Genomic DNA, 18,625 nt, shown 5'->3' on the forward strand with positions numbered 1-18,625 from the left:
AGTTTGCGTACCAGCCAGATGTAAGTGTGGAGGATGCCATCCTCTACATGCTGCACCGAGTCCACTCCCATCTGGATAAGGGAAGCGACACAGCCAGGATTCTCTTCCTGGACTTCTCCAGTGCCTTTAACACCATCCAGCCCCCTATACTTCAGGACAAACTGAACAGGGCGGGAGTGGACCCCTATCTGGTAGACTGGGTCAGAGACTACCTCACTGACAGGCCACAGTGCGTCAGGCTGAAGGACACCACGTCTGACACTGTGGTCAGCAGCACTGGAGCCACTTAGGGCACAGTGCTGGCCCCCTTTTCTCTTCACCCCGTACACCTCGGACTTCTGCTACAACTCGGAGCTATAACTTCTGCTACAACTCAGAGCAGAAGTATAGCTCAACACCTCCAAGACGAAGGAGCTGGTCATTGATTTTTGGAGGTCCAGTCCAAGACCGTGATCAGTCCTGCTAGAGGGAGCTGAGGTAGAGGCTGTGGACTCATACAAATACCTCGGGCTTTGGCTGGACAATAAACTGGACTGGACAACACACACCATCCACCTGTACAGGAAGACACAAAGCAGGTTGTACTTCCTGAGGAGACTGCGGTCTTTCAACATCTGCAGCAAACTGCTGTGGATGTTTTATCAGTCACCAGTGTCCTCGTCTACACTGTGGTGTGATGGGGAGGGAGTCAATGCCAGCCACCCCCTGAACACCGTCAGCAGCACTAAGAGGAGCCTGTTCAGTTGAAGGCTGCTCCTGCCCAAGTGTAGGACCAACAGACTCAAGAACTCCTTTGTCCCTCAGGCCTCATCCTCTACAACTCCTCACTCAGGGGGAGGAGGAAATAAAGAGGACAGAAGGGGAGGCGTGGGAGCCACTCACTGTGCAATTAATAATCTACTCTACACTCTACATACCTGGACACGTACCTTCTTCTTTTGTGCAATTACTTTATCCACCACTTAATTTAATAATAATAAATTAATCTTACTGCTCATTTCTGTCATGTACAGTCATACATAATTTATCTTATACATTTCCTCCACATTTAACTTATCCAATTTAACTTTCTGTGAATTTTATTCGACCTGTATTCACTTTATATATTTTTAACTAAGAGAGTTTACTGTTTATTGTTTTACTTTGTATATTTATTTAGCTAAGAGTTTATTGTTTATCTTATACTGCATTTTTTTTAACCTCCCTTGTGGTTTTGTAAGCTGCTGGAAACTCAATTTCTCTGCAGGAGTCATCCCAAAGGATCAATAAAGAGAAGTCTAAGTCTAAGTCTAATAAGGTGGATAAACGAGTCTCATGTCAGATGACCAACTTGACATGTTATTAAGGCACAATAAATATTTTTATATATTTTATACATACATGGTCATTTTTATTGAGGATGCAGGTCAATGTCCCCCTCACTTTTCAAAATGTAATGATTGTACTGGGCATGGCCTTGTGGCAGTGTAATATGCAACAATGTTGCTATGGAGTGCAGACACAACGTTGGCAAGGAATAAGGTGGATATGGGAGTTTTGTCATCAGTGTGATGTTGCCAGGCCATCAGCACAGATCCTGAGAAGGTATTGATCTAGCCAAGAAATAGTCCCACATAACCCCCTGTAGAACAACTACATGTCATTTTTACACTACTTTCTTGTACTGAACAAACAACACATACTGTGTTAATTAGTGGAGTTTGGAGATGCTGCCAGCATTTTGTTAGCTGGCTTGACTCTGTACATATTCTCTATAATTTATACTGTGGATTTTGTACGTTTAATTTTTTGACATTTCTGGGGGAAAAAACAAGCATACACTTCTTTCATTTTAAAATACATTTATACATAGTGTAAAAACATGTCACAATATTTTTAGTTTTTTTTATTGTCAATTTCTTTATTTAATTTATGTTTCTTGATTTGCATAACGTGTCCTTTATCTTTCTTTTCTCTTATTATGTTTATTTAAATGTACCAAAGGCAAATTCCTATGAGAAAAGCCTAAGTGACAATAAACTTGGTTCTTTCTGAAAGGTCTTTCCTTCTGTTTCCAGTCTTTGTCCTATAATAAGTCAACCAGCTACTTGTTGTATCTTATTATTTACCCCAATTAATAGTCTCAGGCAGCTAACGCTTGGGAAAACATTTGTCAAAATGTGGAATTACCCATTTCCTTTTTTTAGTTGCGCTTTCAGTACAATTTGTCGTGAACGGGGACCCGTACAGCAACCAGCCCAACGCATGGTCGCCTCTGAGCGCTGTGATTGGTCAGACTGTGAGCGGCACCGGAGCGGTCTGAACAGTACACTTTTCCTATAATACATGTTAACTTCAACTAACTGCTGACGGACTGTACTGCTTAATGAATGTGTCGGTTTAATTAAGCGCTGAGGCTGAAGTCTGAAGGAACGCCATTAACAGACATCTCTAAGGTCTTTTTTTTTAGTATTAACTGACATTTAAATACCGTTGTGACTGTGTTAGCTGTTAGCTTGGCAGGTCAACGTCCCATTGGATCAATGCTAAGTTATATTTTTAGCTAACGGCCAACAGGAGCGACAGCAGAGACAACAAGGTACCACGAAACACTGAGGAACTACACACTTCACTGTTACATCAGTTAACTTAGTAACTGTCTTGTTTAGAAGTTTGAGTTTAGCCAGAAACCAGCACTCACTTGTGTCTGAGCAGAGTCACTGTTGTTGCACCTCTTTAACCTGTAAACTATTCAATTTTATTTATAGTGCCAAATCATAACAAAAGTTATCTCAAGACACTTTACATATAGAGTACATATAGACCACACATATATTTATGATTTCAGAGAACCCACTATTCCTCCATGAGCATCAAATCGAAGTATCTATAATAATAATAATAATAATAATAATATATACAAATCACATTATGTGTTCATTCCTGTAGAGCATTTACTGAAGTGTTCATCAGTGTTAACATACAGTTCCACCCTTCAAGGCAGTAGCCTCAGGTGTCAGTTCATTTATGTGAAACTTGCCAAGCAGTTAAATAAAGCAAACTACGACTGAATAACTTAATTTAAAGTAGCTCTCTTAAATGTGTTTATGAAGATAAAATACATCATATGAAGTGATAGCCATCTGTTTAGTTTCCATAGCATCTTTGTGAATGCTAATGTTTTCTTATTATGCGAGTATTTAATTGTATGTAGGCTTAATCTTTCATGATTTGAGTTGTGTTTGTTCTTTTGTGTATTATATGGGCCATGTGGTATTGAATGACGAGGCATTTATGGATGCTCTATACTATGGAGGCAATTTGGTCAAAGTCGGGTAACCAGCCCTAAACAATTATGAACATTAATAAATGGCACTTTGTTACTTTGTTCTGTAAGATGTAAGACCAAAATTATCTATAATGACTTTAAGGATACTGATCCAAGGTTTTATTTATCAAGCATCAGAGTAGATAATCAACTGACCAAAACTTATCAGTGATGCAGTTTTGGTTATATTTTTATGTTACGGAGCTACAACTCGTATAAGTAACAACACTCTTTGGCCAACAGATTTTTTGCTCTGACACTCTTGAAAGATATAGACTCTGATGCTACACCAAACACATTGTAGACTAACAGTTTGTAGCCGGTTAACCTGCCTTACTCTATCCTCTTCCTCCTCCTCAGCATGAATTGCCCCCCCTCCAAGCGCCTCCGTGGCCTGAACCAGCATGTAGTGACGGCAGTGGCCTTTGATGACCCGTTTGGAGATGATGACGACTTCACCCAGGATGACTTGGATGAGATAGACATCATCGCCTCGCAGGCCATCTCCTCAGAACCTGCACCTGGGCTCGGGTTTAAAGGAGCCAAACCAATGGAGCTGGATCGTGAGTCCACCCGGCCGCCATCTGCAGGGCAGAGCAAAGCTGTGAGCAGAGCCACAACCAATCAGAGCAGAGGGAACACCTTTGGGTTCAGCAGCAGCAAAAGGGGGAATGCTGGAATACCAAGCAGAGAGCCTCTCGGTGAGTTCAGAGCAGAAATCCAACCTGTATTTTCATTTATCCTTTAAACTCCTGCTGATCATTTTCCGAATCATTCATCAGTCAGTGTTAAGGTAGCAACAGTTTTTGTTAAAGCGATGTTAGTGTTGTAGACTAAAGCAGCGATGAAAACAAGTCACACGACACAGCTATGAGACTAGAAGATTTCCCATTTATTCCTCCACTGGCATCAAATGTGATAAGACAGTGATTTGGAGTGTCTGTTCAGATTCTGAAACCTCTTAAATTTCTTCTGTATTATATTAAGACAAGAACAATGTTTTGGCTTTTTGTCTGGTAAAGAGAGTTCTGTTTCATCCTTACTGACCAGTAGAGGCGGTGCGTAAAGCACTGGATACCTCCACCTCGCACATGCGCATTTCGAGTACCTATTACCAACATAGTCACCCCCCCCTCACGTGACACCGGGAAGGCTATATCTTCTGGTGTCGTTAGAGGAACTGTTCCTTTTCATCTTCTCGCTGCACATCCTCCAGAGGCTGTGACCAGCTGATTGGTGTTTGTTGGTGAAGGCATTGTGTACACTCCCGCTCCCAGCACTCGCTGGCCTCATTGCTCTCAATGTTTGGTGTGTTTATTGTAAGGTGGTGTGTTAGCCGTTAGCTTTGCTCGGTTCTGAACACTGCTTTACTTATGTGTATCTTACTGGGGCGGTAGTGTTCTCGCTCCCAGTAACGCTATTTGATTTTCTGTTTGGCGGCAGCACTTGTGCTCAGTCTATTTGATATTCTTTATCACCTTGGTTGCTGGTGAGGGCTCCTGCTCTCAGCACTTGTTGCCTCATTACTATTGCGTGTAGTGTTTAGTGTAGTAGCCATTAGCTTTGCTCAGTTCTAACTACCACTTTTGTTTTTTTGTACCTTACCGGAGACGGTAGTTCTCGCTCCCGGTAAGCTATCATTTATTATTTTCTGTTGTCAGCAGCGCTTATGCTTGGCCTGAATGATATGTTTTGCAGGTGCTAGCTCTTCGGGGCCGGCCGTCCGATGTTTTTCCCATCAGCTGCTCAGATACTGGGCTGCTTGTACTTCAGACCCTTGGGTGGTTTTCACCTTGACCCGGGGGTACTAATTGCAGTTCTGACGCTTGCCCCTAGCCTTCAGCCAGGTCAAAATGAGTGTCGTCAGTGATTCGGCGAAGGCCTTAGCTCTGGGTCAGGAGTGGTCCGCCCTCCTGGCCAAGGGTGCAATCGAGCCAGTGGATCCTCTGCTATGTCCCAAGCGGGCTCTACTCGAGGTACTTTCTTGTGACAAAGAAAGATGGCAGATTTTTCCCCATTCTAAACAGGTTCCTGAAGGTTCTACATTTTCACATGCTGACCGCGTCGGACACGCTTCGTGTAGTTGCCAAGGGAGAGTGGTTTACCACTACTGACCTGAGGGACGGATACTTCCACGTGCCAATTGGATTCGCACCACCGGCACTTCCTAAGGTTTGCCTTCTGTGGACAGCATTTTTAGTTGAGGGTATTTCCCTTGGGCTCTCCCTCTCCCCAAGGGTGTTCAACAGGGTTGTAACAACAGCTCTGGCACCCCTGCAGAAGCGGGGCATGAAGGTCCAGCCGTATTTGGACGACGGGCTGGTCTGTGCACCGTCCCGGTCTCAGGTGGCCCAGGATACGGCTCGGCTACCTTTGGACGTGGCCCAGCTGGTCCTGACCGTGAATTTAAAAAGAAATGGCCTGGACCCATCCCAACGGGTCATATACCTGGGGATGGTTCTGGACTCTGTCGCTATGAGGGCCTATCTGTTACCTCGGCGCGTAGACGATAACCCTCTTCAGGGTTGGCAGGATTTTGCCATTCATTCAGTTTCTCCGGCTCTTAGGCAAACTGACAGCTGCTTCGTCTGTGGTGTCTTTGAGCTTGGACCTACTTGGACCCCAAGTGGCACGGGTACTGGAAGGTCAGGGTCTCAGTGGTGCCTCCTCATTTCTGGTCATGGGGGTACCAAGGCCATGGGGGGGCCACAGGCTCCTTCTGGTGGCCCCCTTTTGGCCAGGGAGACTCTGGTTTCCACTGCTGCGCAGGCTCTCCTGCAACTCTCCATGGTGCCTCCCCTGCAGGAAGGATCTCCTTTTGCATCTGGGGGGTCAGGTCTGACATCCTGATCCCTATCGCCTCCAGCTCTGGGTTTGGCCCTTCAGGGCCTGACCCTCTACTGAGGGGATGCACTGCAGGAGTCAGGAGTTCAATTCTAAATGCCAGGGCGCCATCTACTCGGATTCAGTATGAAAACAGATGGAAGCTGCTCTCTGACAGGTGTAGGGATAAGGCAGTAGACCCAGGGTGTTGCTCTGTGACGACTGTTCTTGAGTTTCTGCAGTATCTGCCTGATTGTGGTCACTCTCATTCCACTTTGAGAGTCTATGCGGTTGCTAGCAGCAGAAGCATGCAGGGAGTTGCATGCCCTGTCCGTGGCTGATACCTGCCTGCGATGGACCCTGATGGCTTGGGTGTGGTCCTATGGCCGACTGTGGCGTAACTGCCCAAGGTGCTTTTGTGCACACATCTTAACCAGCCTATCTAACTTGCGTGCTTTGGCTCCCTGTCTTAGGTGGGTAGTTCGGAGCTGCTATGCCTGGCCCGGGTGCTTGAGGCTTATGTTGCTGCTACTGCCGGGATACGGCGGTCGGAGCAGCTGTTTGTGTGTCATAGTGGCCCTAACAGAGGTTGTGCACTTTCCAAACAGCGGCTGTCCCACTGGGTTGTAGATGCCATTACACAAGCCTATAATAATAATAATAATAATAATAATAATACATTTTATTTATAGGCGTCTTTCTAAACAGTCAAGTAATACCTTTTTAACAAATGTACGGTGTTCTTGTCACCGTATATTTGTGCAAACACCTGCAATAATAAATATGGGGAGTAAACAAAATGATCAAATCAGGTTAAATTAACAACAACACAGTGCAAATGAGATCAAAGGGAAAAGGCAGTTTTGAACACATGGGTTTTCAGTTTGGACTTAAAGTGAGGGAGTGAGGTAGTGTTCCTGAGTTCCAGTGGTAGGCAGTTCCAGAGACAGCTCCTATGGGGCCACCCATCTGGGGTGAGGTGCCACTCCACCAAAAGCGTCTCTACATCATGGGCAGCACTGAGAGGGCTGATGATCTGTGCCGCGGCATCGTGGACGTCGCCTGGCACATTCACACAGTTTTATCGTGTCAACGTCGCCGCTCCCCATCAGATGGGTGTGATCCTGTTTCCGAGCTCTGCTGCGTCTGGTGAGTAAGGTGGGTATTGGATTCTTTGTGACCTTGTTGGTATGAGTCATCCAGGGCTTTACGCACCGCGTCAGTAAGGATGAAATCGTACCAAAGTCATGAATGTAGCTACGGTTCTATAAATCCTGGATGACCGCCAGAGCGTCCGGTCACTCAGAATCCTTGTGTTTTCGCGAGAAGATCCTTGGAACAGATACTCTAATGACACCGGAAGATATAGCCTTCCTGTGTCACGTGGGGGGTCACAGGTGACTATGTTGGTATTAGGTACTGGAAATGTGCATGCGTGAGGTAGAGCTATCCAGTGCTTTACGCACTGCCTCTGGCGGTCATCCAGGATTCATAGAACCGTAGTTACATTTGTAACTTTCGTTTGTTCCTCTCAGTCTGTATTTGGCCGAGAGTCAATTTGGGTTTGAAACATGCACATTTTAATAGGCGCTGTTAACATTGTTGTTTCCTTTGGGAGATATAATTCACAAAAACACAGATTTCCAATTTCTTGGAGAATGACAATGATGCATTTACATGACAAAACCTTAGTTCAAGTAATACAAGAAACAATAAATTATTTGAATATCCTCATAAAGAACACACACACTTGGTTGGAGTAACTTTCTTTAAACACCGTTGATGACCATAAACTGTGTGAGTTGTATGAATCCATAAATATAGAGAAAACAAAGTTACAGGATCTGAAAGGAGAGAAAAAATAGACAAACTGAGTGAATGATCAGTCAATGTGCGTACAGTAAACAAACACCGTCAGCTGGGGAGTTCATTTTTGTGTTTGGTGTTGAACGTGTTGACGGAGCTCTGTTGTTTTGTGTGTTCAGGTAACATGCAGCAGCAGTTTGGGTCGGACAGAGAAGACTCCTACAATCTGTTGGAGGCTCAGCATGCAGAGCTAAAGAGGAAGGTGAGACTGAAAATCGTCAGGACAGGTTTAGCTGTCGCAAAACATCTTGGAGAATCAGTACAGTGAACAAAACAACATACATCATAGCAGTGAACAATAACAATAATTTGCATGTGAAACTGTTGCATGAATAAATAGTCATTTCTAAGTTTTCTGTGACTTCATATATTTATTGTTGAGCAGTGATTTTGAGATAAAACTTCATCCATAGGAAAATTGCTGTGTAGCAGTTGCAATTCAATAAAGTTGAAAGAGTTTAAATATAAAAATCTAAAATAACAATAACTTGTGACGTGATTTTAAATCACCGTGAGCCGCAAACCAGTAACCGAACACTTCCATGAAAAAACAGGAGATGTTTAATTCTCACTTTATTTATTAGTACATCTTGAACTAACACTATGTTTTTCCCTATTTGATATTACTGTGCATGCTTCTAAACTGTTTTGGCAACTTGTTTTTTATAATCTCATATTCTGAAGGCATCAGGCTTGACATAGACATTTAGTCTTGTTAAAAAAAAGGTAACAAATTAACACCTCAATATTGGACTTAAAAAGGCATCTCCAGCAACATGGAAAACATGGAAAAAACGCGAATATCGGCCGGCCGATGTATCCGTCTATCACTACAGTCAACACAATCAAGTGCAACTCTATAGATTTAACAGTCAGTGAGTATTGAGTGACATCCTAATTCAGATTTCTTAGGTCAGAGGTCAAGGGACCCGTTTTAAAATGGCCATGACAGTTTTTCCCTAAACAAAATTAATGTTACATAACCCCAACCTAACCAGAGGATTTCTTAAACTTCTAGTTTCCAAAATAGCAGCCATTTTACGTACCCTGTTATTAAGTTTTAACTGTTGTTTCCCTTAAGAAGCTTTAAGGCTGTTAAAGTCATCTTTCATCTTCCACACATCGTCAGTCTGAAGATATCATATACAGCATGTTAATTATCAGATATCTTCGTTGAAGCAACAGGATGTTTACACTGACTGAAATATTGTATTGTTTTTATACCTTCAAAATTCCATCTGATGGAAATGTGCTTCATTTGCACAGTCAATCCTGACATAGTTGGTATCTTGAATTAATAAAAAACTTCACCTTTCATCTAAAAGGTGAAAGTCCCGTTTCTGTAATTGATAAAAGTCTAATTTAGGTCATTACAAAACATTAAAATGTGCATATTTACAGTATATGAAAATCAGAATCTAACCAGATATTTGTTTTTAGCGTTCAGTAATTGACAGTGTTTGATTGTTGATGATACAGACACATTTGAGTCTGGGCCAAAAAAGTGTTAAGGTTGGATGTCCAGACCTATGTAAAGATGAGGATAAGAGAGCAGTGTGATGAGATTTATAATGAGTGTATCGAACAGACTCTGTATAAACACGTCCTGGTGAATGTGTTATCAGCTTAAGGAGGTGGAGGAGGAGATTGTGTTCAAGAGCGGGGAGATCCGGGTCCTGAGGGACTCTCTGAAAGGAGCTCAGCAGGAGAAGGAGGCCCAGAGGCAGAACCAGATCCTACTGGAGAGCCAGAGACAGAGAGAGCAGAGTGACCGAGAAAGGGAGCTCAACAAGAAGGTGTGGACCTGGCACACATGCGCGCGCGCGCACACACACACACACACACACACACACACACACACACACACACACACACACACACACACACACACACACACACACACACACATACACATACACATACACATACATACACGTTAAGAGCATATAATCCTCAGAATAACATGATAACATGTTCTCTATGTTCAGGTTCAGTCTTTGCAGTCTGAGCTGCAGTTTAAAGAAGCAGAGATGATTGAGATGAAGGCCAAACTGCACAGCTCAGACAAAAACAAGACGGCCTCTCCGCTGCCTAGAAACAGGTCAGTCATCAGCTCAACATTAATGCTTGTCAGCTTGCCCGGGGCAAGTTAGCTCTGTGTTCGGGCAAGTGGAATGCCTCGTGCCTTTGTCTGATTAGGCAAGTGAAAAATAAACTAGTGTGTGTGTGAGCTGCTGCTCAGAGATAGACTTGACAAACAACGGCAGAGAAAACCTGCAGGGGAAACGGCATAGAGCCAGAATATTTTCACATATAACTTGAAGAATTGGAAGCAGACTTTAATCGTTTTCCACCAGCTCTGTGTCACTGCACTACAATTTTGTATGTTTTACGATGAGTTAAGAAGGCAGTAAAGCTCGTCTGATTTCTGTAAAAGAGACAAACTTGAATTCAGAAAGTAGTATTTTTCTGTTAAATAAGGTAAATGGGTGTAAGAATATTTCCTTTCTTGACATTTTGTGAGCACTGTCGCCTCACAGCAAGAGGGTTCCTTGTTTGAATCCGGGCTTTGGCCTTTCTTTGTGGAGTTTGCATGTTCTCCCTGTGTCTGCGTGAGATCTCTGTGGGTTCTCCGGCTTCCTCCCACAGTCCAAAAACATGCACATGTTTATTACTCTAAACTCCCGTAGGTGTGAATGGTTGTCTGTCTCTTTGTCTCTATGTGCCCTGTGATAGACTGGCGTCCTTTCCAGGGTGTACCCCGACTCACGCCGAATGTCAGCTGGGATCGGCTCCAGCCAGGGACAAGCGGTTGAAGATGATGGATGGATGTTCCCTGTTTTATATCATTGTGAACTTGGATTTTGGTATCTCTTGGTTGGACAAAACGGCATTACCTTAAACTGATTAAAGACTTTGTGGAGTTATATAGTACAATATATAAAGATATATATCCATCCATCATCTGCAACCGCTTGTCCCTAACGGGGTCGCGGGGGGCTGGAGTCGATCTCAGCTGACATTGGGTGTGAGGCGGGGTAGAACCTGGAAAGGACGCCAGTCTATCACAGGGCATAGAGACAGACAACCATTCACACTCACATTCACACCTACTGGCAATTTAGAGTCACCAATTAACCTAACACGTGCACGTCTTTGGACTGTGGAGGAAGCCGGAGAACCCGGAGAAAACCCACGCAGACACAGGGAGAACATGCAAACTCCACACAGAAGGGCCCCAGCCCGGATTCTAACCATCGATTATCATCCACTCACCTCTTATCTGATTGGCTGTTCTCTTTTTCTCTCTCCTCTCAGTCCTAAAGTGCTAAACTCTCTTGCCCAGTTGCATCATGGGAGCGGCAGCAGCTCCTCCTCTCCAACAGCAAACAGCTTCATCACCAAGGAGGCGTTTGAAGCCCACGTCCCATTGAGAATGACGCCGGTGAAGATGTGGAAAGGCGGTGGGTCACTTGACAGTGGTGATGCAGTTGTGGCTGAGAAACATATGTGTTGAGGACAACCTTATTTTGATTGGTGCTTGTGTGTTCCAGCAGACAGAGGATCGTCCAGCAGCAGACCTGGTGACAGACAGGAAGTGTCTCGCCCAGACCCCTTCTTGTCCGTCAGACCTGCTCACCTGCAGCACCGAGGTCAGTCAGTTTTCTGACAGCTTTCTAACATTATTAAAACTAGTCAGCCTAAATGATTAAGGCATTAGAGTGACTCTCAACCCACTCAAGCTATTTTAAATTCTTTATATCATTTATTGTTGTTCTGTGTTGTCCTCCAGGTGTCATCCTGCTGGGGTTGTTGCTGCAGCAGCCTTTGTCTCCCAGCAGCCTCAGCCTCTCTCACCTGCTGTCTATGAGTCTGACCGACATCCACCTGACATCTAGGTAAACAGACAGAACTGTAACCATGACAACGCAAGTGCTGATTGAGTATAACACCTCTTCCTAACAAGCAAAGTGAACTCTTGAGAATGGAGAGCGATGGGAGGAGATGAGATTTTCTTTTCCTGCCGTTTCTTATCCTAGCCTGACATCGGCTCTCATTTTCGATTACCTATGGGTGTTCTCAACGGTACAGACCTAAACGCCTCTGGACACAATTAGATCGACTTACAACCAATCAGAGCAAAGACACAATGTTGCACTGAGTGAAGTTAGGGGAAAAAATGGCTGCGGGATCACAAACTCTAGCTGTTATGAAAAGGCTAACTTATGTTGTCTTGTGTGTGTGATTTCAGCGGGCTGTCTGCAGGTTTTCTGCTCCACTCTGATGCGGCAGCCAGCGTCAGTGGCAGTGGAGGCGGAGCTCCCAGAGCTGTTCTGAGTCCGGTCCAGAGCCTGGCTGTAACTGGGCTCAACATGCTGAGTCAGAACCGACCAGCGGCTGCGGCCAGCAGCGGAAACAAAAGGTAGACTGACTGAGACAATACAGCTGTTCTGATGAACTGTTACTTTGATATCAGCTGCTCAATGAAGAGCAGTTCTGTGTACAACAGAGACCTCTTATGGACAAATGATGAAAAAGCATCTCTTAAATGACCACATGGCAAAACAGCGCCATGATGCCATGCGTTTATGTAGATTAAAAATTTCAGCCTGTACACCACTTAGAATGACTGTTTCAATATATTTGAAACAGTCATTCACTCATTCATATTTTTTATGTCTGTGACATACCCTTTTGAAATAGTTACCCTTTTTGTTTTACAGCCTGAGATGACAATACATAAGTATATATATTTTTTTCCAGCGTGATTTACACATTTGTCCTTACACCAAGTGAATTTTTTTTTTTTTTTTTCAAAATTTCTGAAAATGTATTAAAAACTAGAATAGCAGTGTTGGAAAATTGACGAGTCCCTTTTAAAATAACTATTATAAACATTCTCAGGTAAAACCAATCACCTTCCACTAAGTGATGTGGTGAAGTGAAGTGAAGTGTAACTGGCCTCCACCTGACATCAACTGTGGTGGTTTTGATAAATTCAGAATAAAATCAGCTGTTCCTGAGGATTCCTCTCCTAGTAGTTCATGGTAACAAAAATAATTCACCATGGCTGGAACGATGCTTTCAAAAGAGCTCCAGGATAAAGTTGTGAGAGGCACAAGTTAGGAGACGGATCTAAAAAGATTTCAGAGGCTTTAAGTATCCCTCTGAGGACCGTTCGGAGTATTCTCCAGAAGTGGAGGCATATGGATCCACCCAGACCTCGCCTAGATCGGGCCGCCCCTCCAAACTGGAGACCGAGCCAGGAAAAGATTGATCAGGGAAGCTACCAAGAGGCCCATGGTGACCTTGAAGGAGTTACAAGTCTTAATGGCAGAGGTCGGTCAATCTGTGCATGTGACAACAAATTCACAAGTGCTACATGTTTGGCAGGATGGAGAGAAAGAGAAAGAAGCCTCTTCTGAAATAACTGTCACACTGAGTCTAAAAAAAACATATTGAAGATTCTGGTGCCAGTTGTTAAAGGTTATTTGGTCAGATGAGACCAACACTGAACTTTCTGGGCTGAACTCTTAAGCACTATGTTTGGCAGAAACACAGCACACCACCCAAAACACACCATCCCTACAGTGAAGCCTGGTGGTGGCAGCGTTATGTTGTGGGCTTGTTTCTCTTCAGCAGGGGCTGGGCAGTTGGTCAGGACTGAAGGGAACATGGATGCTGCCAAGTCCACCCAAATCCTTAAGGAAAACCTGCGGCAGGTGGTTCCCCTTCCAGCATGAATACGACCCAAAACACACCTTCATAAAAACAACACAGTGGCTAAAGGACAGGAAGGTGAAGGTCCTAGAGTCGCCCAGTCAGAGCCCTGACCTGAATCCTACAGAACATCTGTGGATGGACTTGAAGAGTAAAGTCCAACACCGCTCACCACAGAACTGATTGACCAACAGTTCTGCAGGAAGATTGGGGAAATATTTCCCAGTCTAGGAGACAAAGCTGGTAGAGACAGATCCAAACAGACTGATGGCTGTAATTAAAGTAAAAGGTTCCTCCACAAAGTATTACATCTGGGGACTCATCACTTTTCCAATCATGCCATTCTAGTTTTTATTTTATTTTTTAATTTTCAGAAATTAAATAATAAAACATTTCACTTGAATGTTGTAAGGCAAAATGTGTAAATCAAGCTGGAAATTACCATTTCAGGCTCTAAAACAAAAAAAGTGACTTTCTATTGGCTCTGTACAAAACGTGGACAAATATACAAAAGCATGTAACACAAAAACAACAAAAACAACAATAACAAAAACGGTATCCCACATGAGCTGTTCACTTAAAAACAAACATATATCTACACATTTTCTCTGTAAAGGGCTTTTTTTCCTCTTCTCCGAGGTGTTCTCTACATAACTTAGACAAAAAACAATTTCCAATAACAACACTTGTATGTACATTATTTACCCAAATGTAAAAGCTGAAAAAGTAAGAAATAAACCCCAAAATCGTTGATCATGCCACCATTTTAGAAAAGTTGAGAACCGCTTATATAGACATTAATAATGATAATAATAATAATAATAATAATTTAATAACATAAATCCAAGCAAGAAAATAATGAATTCTGTGTGTTTGTGTAGGTCGTGTCCCGGAGCTGTCCTCCTCCTCCCTCTGTTAGACCTTCACCTGTCTCGGCTCTGTCAGGCTCTGGACTCGCTCCGCTCCATCTCCACTGGGAGCAGCGGTTCAAACTCTACCGCTGCCAGCTCGCTCCCAGCAGGCAGTGTTGCTGGATTGGGGAGACTGGAGGAAATTGGTTTGACTGGTTTCAGTGTGGAGGACACAGGTTTGGCTACTTTGAGGCTCCTCTACCTGCAACTGGCCCACAGTGACGAGGTGACGACACAACAGTAACAATACAGACATACAACTTACTACTCAGATGACACATGTCAAGGTTTTATCCTGATATATAGACATTTCAATTAGAGGAATATCGTGTTAACACAGTCGTAGCTTCTTTTTCTTTGACCCAGTTTAAGTGTCTTTCCTTGTTGAAATACATTTGACACTTGATTATTTAATTTTCACTCCCAGGTGGTGGAGGCTGTGTTGTCAAAGGAGAGTCAAAGCAGACTTACAGACGTGAAGGTATAAACAGAAATACAACCACGCACACTCTTCCACTTTCAACTTTATTGTGTTGTATTTAACTTCCTTAACGTTCCCTCCTCACCTTCATCACATTTCTTTCTTTGACTTCTGATTAGTTTTTATTGTTTTTATTGTTTCCTTTTATTGTGTGCTCTATTTTATGTTTTAAACTTTGCTCAGCACCTTGCAACTCTGGTTTTGAAAGGCTCTTTATAAATGAAGTTTACTTACTTACAGTAGAGAGGGGCGATATCTAAATAGTAACTTTGTGATATGAGACTACATGTTGTTTGCTTTAAGAAAGCCATTTAATAAAATCCTCCCTCTGGTCTCAGAGTGAACACTCTACTGCAGGTGTGGATCTGTGCTCCCAGAATGACTTGCTGCGGTCAGTGTTGCAGCTGTGTGAAGCGGGGCTGGGCGGTGACAACGACACACAAAATGAGCAGCTGGTCCTCAACGCCATGAAGACTTTGTGTGTCCTCATTGAGAGGACACCACACACACATGCCGACAGGTACACACACACACAGAGTGTGCCGTATTGTTTTTCTGTATCAATTCATAGTGACCACAGCAAAGTAATCTGATCATATGTGACAATAGTTATTATTTCAGGTAAGAGGAGATTTGTTCAATAAAATACAAAAAACACAAGTGGATGAAATTTAACTTTGCTTGAATACTTTATTGAAAGTCGTGAATATTTGGAAATAAATATTACAGCTCATCTGCTTGTCGGCTGCAGAATATCTAAAGATTCAAGGTCTCATGTATTTTTACCGCAAAATGCACTGTTAACAGTGAAAGAAGAGACAGCGAATGGTCTTTTGATATTGACATCATAACAGCACTTTCACTACAGTTTCAATGTGTATATAAGTAGAATATTTCACCTATAATAGTATATAAAGAGTGAAAAATGTGGGAGATGGTGCACGTTTAAGATGCGTTTTTAGATTAGGTTAAATACCACAACTGCTATTAGCTAAATCAAGATATCATCAGGGAGAAAATAATCTGCTGAACATGGGGGTGTACATTTTATGTTTGTAGTGTTAAAAATGTGAGAAATATCGTAAGTTAGACATTTGCAGTACCACATTTAAGAACACATTTTCATATGTTTTGATGTTAAATGATGTATGTATAGTGAAAAAAACATAAATGTCCAGGGGAGAGCAAATATTCCTCAGAGTCCAGAATAATTATGATAAAGATGATAATTCATACTGATACCAACAAAAGAATAAAGTTTGTGTCATTAATTTGTGAGGAAGCAGTGAAGGTGTCCTGAAACTTGACCCACACTGAAACACCCTGACGCATACTTTTCTGATTTTATATTCCTCCAATTAAATTGTAAAGTACACAGATTCACACACACAGATGATGCAATCCACAGCTGCAGGTAGAGGAGTGGCTGAGCAAGGAATGTGTGTGGGTTTTACGACTTTTCCATTGACTGTCAGTTATGTAACATACTACTGCCATCATTTACAGTCACCGACGTGAAAGAAAGCAGAAATAACTGATGAAATATAAATATGAATTCTTGAGTCTGACCAACAGTGTGAGAAGAAGCCTTTGGTTTTTACTGCAGAAATGATGAAAGATAATTTCAGTGTTGACTAGTGATTTATTCATTAACGCACTTGTTGCTCTCTCAGGTTGCAGTGTGTGTTGCAGGTGGTGTGTGTGTGTTTGTCAGCAGACTGCAGGTTGCACACAGTTTCAGGGAGTGTGTCTGTCCTCACATCCATGTCCGACCACCAGGCACTGGCTCAGCAGCTCTGCTCTCAGCACGGTGAATCTCAATCCGCCATGCTTTTTGTCTCTACTCTGTTTCAAATATTCACTCCATTGTTTAAGTTTACACTCTACATGATTATATCGAAAAATGTCACTGTAACACTAATAGATTTTATTTTTTGCTTTCTTTAGACCCGTGTATTTTCTTGAAGTTGTTCCAGTTCATCAGAACCAGACCAGACAACCAAGCAACACACACAGACTGGATGCTGCTGGACCTGCAGGTCACACACGCACGCACGCACGCACGCACGCACGCACGCACGCACGCACGCACGCATAAAGTGAAAGTGCTTCTACCTGTTCTGTCCATAGCCTCCAATTCATTTCAAGAAACTTTCTTGGTTCCCAAGGGGAAATTCAGGTGCACATGGGTTAGATATATACATCAAACACAAACAAAACATAGCAAAAAGAAGCCAACATCTGTACAGACTAAAATGATGCCAGCATCAGTGCTGTTGTCTCCTTCATGTTTTAGAACGGCTCGATCTTCATGTGTTTGTGCCAGCTGCAGCTAATATTTTAACCTAGCTTTTTTTGATAGTTTACAGAACTAGTTTTGACCACTGCTTTCTTTTGGTCGTAGGTGGTTCGTTTGCTGAGCAGACTGTTGACTCAGCGAGCGGAGAGCTGGAACACCGGTCAGCATAGCACCTGCCAGTGTTACACTGAGGTAAAACTCTCTGACCCTCTGCACTGTCTTTTTATAGTCACTAAACTAAATGTTCTAAACTTAATGAACAAGCCTCTCAACTCACTCTCTCTCTTAGCTGGTTCAGACAGTGGTGATTGTCTTTCATCGTCAGTGGTTAAATCTTCGTGGTTCTCAGGATTCGACAGACTCAACAGGTCAGTCACATTTCAGATTTAAAACACAAGGCTGCGAAAATTTAACCTCCATCACTGAAACCGCTCATGACACCCAACAAACGATGAGTCAGTGGGTTTTTTGTGGGTTTTTCTTCAGGCCTAGCCCCATCCTTGCAGCAGGGCACCACCCCTATGTTGCAATGGTGGCGCGGCCCAGCGGCGACTCTGCTCAGAGAGTGTCTGCTGCTGCTGCACTGGCTGCTACTGCATCATGGCAGCTACTCAGAGAGCTGCAGGCCGCTGCTGCACATGTATGACCAGGTGATCCCTGCTGTACGAGACACGCTGAGGAAGATCCCCGAGCTGAGCGAGAGCGAGGGTACATACACAAACACTTACACACACACACTCATGAACGACATAATATGGCAACCCTCAGTTTATCCTTACAGGAAGTGTTCTGATGTCCACATACTTTTTGCCACACAGAACTCTGAAGTAAACAGACTCATGCTTTTCCTTTTCCTGTGTTAGAGCTGGCGTTGGAAGAGATCTGCCGCTCAGAGGGCGACGACACTGACGATATGGACACTGACACTGGCCCTTGATTGGTTGCTGCCACCTTCTCCACCAGTGACCAATAAGCAGAAACGAGGGATAGTTTACTGACTGTTGATTGGATATTACAGACTGAGGACCAAACGGAAACTGAAGAAAATTCAGAGGAATGACTTAAGTGATGGACAGTCACAGAATTTATTCTGCTGTCAGAAGTGATACAATAAACAATGAAGGTATAATAAAAGATGAATGTGAAACAAACTGTTGTCAGAGTTCATGTTCTCTTCTTTAACAGTTGGGGCTGCTGTAACTTCTGTCTGTGGTTCA

The 18,625-nt window shown here is 43.2% G+C and overlaps 1 protein-coding gene across 1 annotated transcript; it reads left to right on the top strand.

The window, feature by feature from the left end:
• The first annotated feature begins 2,329 nt into the window (after positions 1-2,329).
• Positions 2,330-18,430, top strand: atrip (ATR interacting protein). Its single transcript, XM_083939950.1, has 18 exons — positions 2,330-2,578; positions 3,668-4,008; positions 8,116-8,198; positions 9,622-9,792; positions 9,985-10,097; positions 11,315-11,460; positions 11,554-11,649; positions 11,790-11,895; positions 12,249-12,419; positions 14,599-14,854; positions 15,056-15,109; positions 15,448-15,629; positions 16,783-16,919; positions 17,057-17,148; positions 17,514-17,600; positions 17,698-17,776; positions 17,895-18,116; positions 18,272-18,430. Exons 2-18 carry the CDS (start codon positions 3,669-3,671, stop codon positions 18,343-18,345), a joined length of 2,409 nt encoding a protein of 802 aa, XP_083796076.1. The 5' UTR covers positions 2,330-2,578; position 3,668; the 3' UTR covers positions 18,346-18,430.
• The last annotated feature ends 195 nt before the right edge of the window (positions 18,431-18,625 follow it).

Source organism: Echiichthys vipera (genome assembly GCF_963691815.1).
Source record: "Echiichthys vipera genome assembly, chromosome: X".
NCBI lineage: Eukaryota > Metazoa > Chordata > Actinopteri > Perciformes > Trachinidae > Echiichthys > Echiichthys vipera.